This window comes from Phyllobates terribilis, unplaced genomic scaffold (genome assembly GCF_046119375.1).
Source record: "Phyllobates terribilis strain yellow unplaced genomic scaffold, ASM4611937v1 Scaffold_2__4_contigs__length_985480577, whole genome shotgun sequence".
Taxonomy (NCBI): Eukaryota; Metazoa; Chordata; class Amphibia; order Anura; family Dendrobatidae; genus Phyllobates; species Phyllobates terribilis.
Window position 1 is genome coordinate 854,871,335 of NW_027362762.1, and position 6,570 is coordinate 854,877,904.

Sequence of the window (6,570 nt, forward strand, 5' to 3'; positions counted from 1 at the left end):
ATATTAGTCCCAGACAATCCCTTTAATGATTTGAATATTGTTCGAAAGAGGGGTGATTAGATGTGAGTGCGGGCACATCCACGAAGGTAAATGTGTGCATTACGCAAAACTCCAGGTTCACTCTTGAAGAATTTTGCCAAAAAGGGACAGATTGTGTAACCTGTAATTATTAGCCTTTGATTCCTGAATAAACCTAAAAAATGAAGGCATTTCCACTAGGAAATGGTGCTTAGTTTACTATATATTCTCTCTGGCAGAAGGGTGCAGTAGAGAAATGAAGTCATTGCCAGAAGGCTCAATCATGCAGACAGAAATGTACATTGTGCAGGGCAGAGACTCAGACAAGGGGCTGGGATCAGAGGGGACAATAGCACTGACAGTGTAATGCTGACACTGGGCAAAAAGTTGGCATTAAGATCTGTACTTTAGCTTTCTATATAAACCCTGAAGCTAGGTCATTTGGAGTAGGCAAGTGCCAGATGGAGATTCCCACAGTTCAGACTGAGCGAGGTGAGTCCATGTCACTGATGGAGAACCAGTTCTGAAAGTTCTTTGCATAGAGAACAGTATAGTGGAATATAAGTCAACTTTTAGGTAATGGTTTGTATAACGACTACTTATAATGGTTACATCTTGAGCATGGAATCATAAAATATACATGATAATTGTTCTTCTCTTACAAGATGGTTACAAGGACTTGAAAGTTAAAGCAAAAATAGGAAGAAAAAGAATCAGCTCACTCACTTCCTATGTGTCGTAGATGGAGAGCTTGGACGTTCACTTCTGCGTGTTGATGAATGGCTTGATTGCAGGAAAAGACAAAAATGTCCAGCTTAATCCAAAATAAAAGATGTGTTTATTTCATTTTAGCTAAAATCCATCTTCAAAACGCATTGTTTTTTTAACATATCTATTATGGATTTTAATTAAGATGAAATAAATATATCTTTTATTTTAGATGAAGCTGGACATTTTTATCTTTTCTTGGAATTACCGTTGAATGTTACAGATGTTCTTGGGGATTGTATTTTGCGGGAGAAGGACAACAGTCAAGGAGATTTCGCATATAGAAGTTGACAGTACACATGGGTTGATTTCAAACTCACAACCTGCTATGGAATAAATATACTGAATCATTCTATAGATGGATCCTTGTTTGCAACTGATTTCATTAAAAAGTATACATCTGTGGTTCCATAATATAAATCTTGATTTGAAATGTAACCCAAAAAATATTCCAAACGGAAAGTTTAGAATGCGTTGGTTCAGAAGGTTTATTTTTAAATTAATAATATATGCATATTTTTAGATATTTCAATTTTGTTTCAATAATGCAGCCCACATTGGGCGGGATGGTGCTTGAAAGGAAAATAATGCATTTTCAGATAAAAGTCGATGTTTTTTGAAGGCCAACCCTGTCCATGTGTCCCATTGGAATATATTGGGCCAATACATTAGTGCATTTGCGCCCTTTTTTTGGCTAGTTTTTGGTGTTTTTTGCTCATTTTTCATTTGTGCCAATTTTTTCTTTTTCAAAGTTTATTTAATATGTGTTTACCTGTTTTGTTTCGCTTTTTTGTTTGCCATTGTGGGTGAGGTTTAGGATCTCCAGATGTTTTTAGCAGATACATCATTTGCAAATTTTTGAAAATGTGTAAAATTTGTCACAAATGTACTCCAGTCCATCCCTATAGTGATTTTATAAATGCAAGTTATGTTGACATTTTTGCACCATTTTAGGAAACAAGATGACTTTTTGAGTTAAAAAGATGCAAAAAAATTTAAAGTTAAAAAATACAGACCCTCTTTTATTTTGCGTGCGCTATTTTGAAAAATTTGACCTAAAAAAAGGCAAAGAAAATCACAAGATAAAAAAGAAAAGTAACTTCAAAAAACAAACAAACAAATGACTTCACAGATGGGTTCTCCTTTTTGGGAATCTATCTCAGTAAGCCAGAGTAGAGAATTGCTGAGTAGTTTGGGTTCGCTTATGTATTAAGTTTATTTTCTTGTGCTTAAAACGTTACCTTTAGTAAGTAGTTCTTTATCATGTGCATACTTTTAAGGTTACACCGGTCATTTAAGGCTGCCCTAAAATTTTACTTCTGGACCGAATAGTAATAAAAGTTTTCTGATCACTAGACTATTTCATTGTTTAGATTATGATATATTTTCCTTTTTTTCAAGAAGACATCACCTCTGAAAAAATGGCCCAAACTAACCCGCTTCCCGTTCCTCTGGGACCCTGGAAGGTATCCAATGATTGCTTACATAGGATAACAATAACATAGTTATGTAGAAAGTAAAATACAATACTGTGACTGAACGTAGATTATATGCCTCAGTATCTGTATTTTATCCTGAACTGGTTCCAATGAGGAGATCATGTTATAGTAGAGCATTACCAAAAATGACTAAAAAGAGGGACTTGGTTTATTTATTGTATTTCTTGTCAGTGACTCAACTAGTTTCTTATGTTTGGCACCAAGAACAAAAAAAAAACATAAGACTGGTGAAACAAAATAACCATTCATCATTCTTATCTGACTAAAGTAGGAAAGAACCACAAAGAAAAAGCAAGTTATAAACTTCACTAATCACATATCTGTATTATTATAACACAACAACAATAGTTACCAACAGGAATATTAGACCCCCACAGTTTACACTCATTACTAATTAAAAGGAATCTGTCACCTAATCTGAGATAAGCATTGTGTAGAGACAGAGACCATGATTCCAGTGATGTATCACTTAGTTGGCTTCTTGCTGTAGTTTTGAAAAAATCACTGTTTTATCTGCAGGATATTATCACTACAGGACTAGTAAACCTGCTGCCATGTAGTCCTAAATATTCATGAGCTCTGTATAACACCACCCCCACCACTGATTGGCAGCTTTCTGCCTATGCACAGTGTAAAGCTACCAATCAGTGGTGTGGGCGGGGTTATACAGCACTCAGCATTCAGAGAACTGCTAGATCTGCATCATATAAAACAGGGATTTTATCAAAACTGCAGCTAGCAGAGCAGTAAGTGAAATATCGGTGGAATCAGGTCTCTGTCCCTACATCAAGCTGTTTTCTGCTGGGGCAATAACAACCTGGTGACATATTCCCTTTAAATCAAGTGAGGCCAATGTCTACTTTATTCCAGAAACAGTGCCACATATGTCCATAAGTTCTGTCTGTTATTGCAGCTCAACTTTATTGACTTGAATGGGTCTGAGCATCGATACCACATATAACCGATGGAAAGAAGTGGCACTGTTATTGGCAAAAAAAATAAGTAGCCATGTTTTTCTAACCTTTTTACGGTTGGGCCAACTAAGGCTTTGTAATTACGGAGACTTATTTAACTATTTGGGACAATATTTTGGCAGAAAAGATCGCACATTTTGGTGTGATTTTGCTATTTTTTTATTTTATACAACTCAACATTTTTTAGCAAAAATAGGTGGGGCTTAAAGGGATTGTCCAGTCTAAAATGACAAGTCTGCAGAAACTCCATGTGACTTGTGAATCCTACCAGTGCACATACTGCGCACTACGAGGATTCGCTGGTGTCAGCGCCGGGAATAGCTGTCATGTGTCGACAAGTATGCGATATGCATACTCCTGGCAAGAATCCGACTAAACTGTTTCCAGCCTAGTGCAATACACTTGTATTGAGTGCACCAGAAACAGTCTAGCTGGATTTTGGCTGGGAGTATGCATAATGCATACTTTCCGTTCCGGCGCTGACACCAGGGAATCCTCACAGTGAGCAGCGCGTGCGCTGCGAGGATTCACAATTCTGCAGTCACATAGAGTGACTGCAGACATCATTTTAGACCAGACAACCTCTTTACTAGGAGGAGCAGAGTCAACCATGGGTTAACAGTTTTACTATAATATACACCGAAAATTATAGTGGAAATCTACACCAGCTATGAGCTATTTCAGTTTGTGGAACAGGGACAACCAACAATGCGCCAAATTTATTAAGAAGTAAAGGGAATCTGTCTGCCGGATTTCACCCACCAAACTACAGTATTTATATGCACATGTAGCTCTTTCAAAGACAAGTCCAGCAATACTTTTAGCATAGACAGGTCGTTCCTCTCTTACTGAGAACAGTATTTGAATTAATATGCAACTGAGGCTGAAAATCTGAAGCCTCTGTCAATCCAGCTCTATTCCCCACCCAGAGCCGCCTTCTCCTGCTTGACTGATGACTCCTTAGAGAGGCTGTCAGACAAGCAGGAGGAGACCGGGAATAGAGCTGGAGTGACAGAGGAGTCTGATATACAATTGTTCTTCAGCCTCATTTGCATATCAATTCAAAAGCTGATTTCTCAGTAACAGAGGAATGGACTGACCATGTAAAGGTATGATAGACTTGTCTTTGAAAGAGCTACATAAAAAGAGTTTGGGGACTGAAATCCTGCTGACAGATTCCTTTTAAACTTGGCCCATGTTACTTCACTTGTATATGAAATGCCAGTCTTATTAAATTCCCCTTAAGGCTTGAGCTACACAGCGACTTTGATTGCGCCACTGTTATATCCCAGCATAATGCAAGTGAATGGAGTTGTCTTGCAACTCGCAAGATAGTACGACAAGCAAGTAGAAAATAAATTAAAATTAGTTGTTGTGAATTGCTTGTCAAGGTAGCGGTACTTTGTGGATCGCAATATAAGTTCCTTAATTTGAAATACATTGTGGCATAGTAGCGGCATACATCGATGTTTGGCCACTCGACCTAAAATATTCACAATAAATTTTCTGCTGTACTACACATAATATATGACTACTTCTGTGATGCATTGTGAATTTTCCACTGGTAGTCCATGAGTGATGGAAACCAAGATAACCAAGTTTTATGAAGCTTGACTCCTATATGCAATACCCATGATATGAGACAAATTTCTCTTGCAGATCACAGTATATGACCAAGAAAATTTCCAAGGAAAAAGGATGGAATTTACTTCCTCCTGTGCAAACATTATGGAGTGCGGCTTTGATAATATTAGGTCTTTGAAGGTGGAATGTGGAGCGTAAGTATGAGAGTGTATGACTTGTTTGTAAGATTTCTGAAGATGCATTTTCCAATGTACAGTAGTTTATTACTTGATCATGGCTTTATTCATATGTACACAGTTGGATTGGATATGAGCACACAAGTTTCTGTGGTCAACAGTTTGTCTTGGAGAGAGGAGAATACCCTCGCTGGGATGCGTGGAGTGGCAGCAATGCCTATCACATCGAACGCTTGATGTCTTTCCGCCCAATCTGTTCTGCTGTAAGTGCAAATAAATTGGCAAAAAAAGTCTAAATAGATGTGTTGTCAAGAAAGAATTGACATATGGCAAAGTTGTGAATTTCGGTCTTGAGAGTAGAATCCAAGGGGTAACGTTTCTCCTTGCAGAGAGTGATATGCCAAGCCTGATATGCCGAGGTAAGGAGACTTTTAAGCCGCAATGATCCTCTGGGAAATATGTAAATTGTCTCTTCACAGAGGGAGAGGACTAGAACTCTAGTGCCACCTATAGGAACTAGCAATCCTAAAAGTCAATATCAACTCTCTGACAAGCCTTGTCACATGACTTAGGATTATATCCAAAACCAAAATCTCAATTTGCAGAGACTGTGTTTCGGGGTACTGCCCCTCGTCAGTGCAAAGTGTGAGATCTGGTTTGGCTGGATGAGAGGTCTTGAGAGTACTAATATAAACAGGTTTTCTTTGTAAATTTGATGATTTCTGCACTTTACATCTACAGTTTCAATTGCAGAACCATAAGGAATCCAAACTGGTCATCTTTGAGAAAGAGAACTTCATTGGACGCCAGTGGGAGATGTGCGATGACTATCCTTCTCTGCAGGCAATGGGCTGGGGCAACAATGAAGTTGGATCCATGAAGGTTCAATGTGGCGCGTAAGTGAATGGAAATAGGACACAATATGTATAAGCTGAAGGAAAGAATTATAATTGACTCTTGACCTTGATCTGCCTTTCTATTGCAGTTGGGTGTGCTATCAATATCCTGGTTATCGTGGCTACCAGTACATTTTGGAATGCGACCACCATGGAGGTGAATACAAGCACTGGAGAGAATGGGGTTCTCATGCCCAGACCTTCCAGATCCAGTCTATCCGACGCATCCAGCAATAAAGAGTCCAGGCTCTCCTGTCACTTACCCTTGCCTTGTTTGCGAGCGGTCGACGTTCACAGGCTTTCTGTGGTGCTACCAATCTCTTTTATTGCTAATATAGAGGATACAGAAAACTTTTAATGTACTGTGAATGCAGGTTGGGAAAATTATTTATTAATCGTACCGACTGCAAAAATGAAAAATAAATGTTCTTCTGAAAAAAAAAAAACCCTCTGAAAATGTCAGTTCTTTCATTATTTCAATTCTAAAAAAATATGTTTTAAAGTGCCTTTGTACTTGAGAAGTAAGAATCTTAAAATGTGCAGCATATGATGTTGTGACACTGTATCAAATGCCAAGTTTCTTCTATTAATTGTGGGAATGAATATTCGAGCCAAAATTCAATGAAAAGTAATATAATAATTTTTATAACAAGAT

At 37.9% G+C, this 6,570-nt stretch overlaps 1 protein-coding gene across 1 annotated transcript; it reads left to right on the forward strand.

The window, feature by feature from the left end:
* The first annotated feature begins 398 nt into the window (after nt 1-398).
* Nucleotides 399-6,267, forward strand: CRYBA1 (crystallin beta A1). Its single transcript, XM_073670782.1, has 6 exons — nt 399-510; nt 2,191-2,252; nt 4,919-5,037; nt 5,141-5,282; nt 5,773-5,915; nt 6,005-6,267. Exons 1-6 carry the CDS (start codon nt 480-482, stop codon nt 6,150-6,152), a joined length of 645 nt encoding a protein of 214 aa, XP_073526883.1. The 5' UTR covers nt 399-479; the 3' UTR covers nt 6,153-6,267.
* Nucleotides 6,268-6,570: the final 303 nt, after the last annotated feature.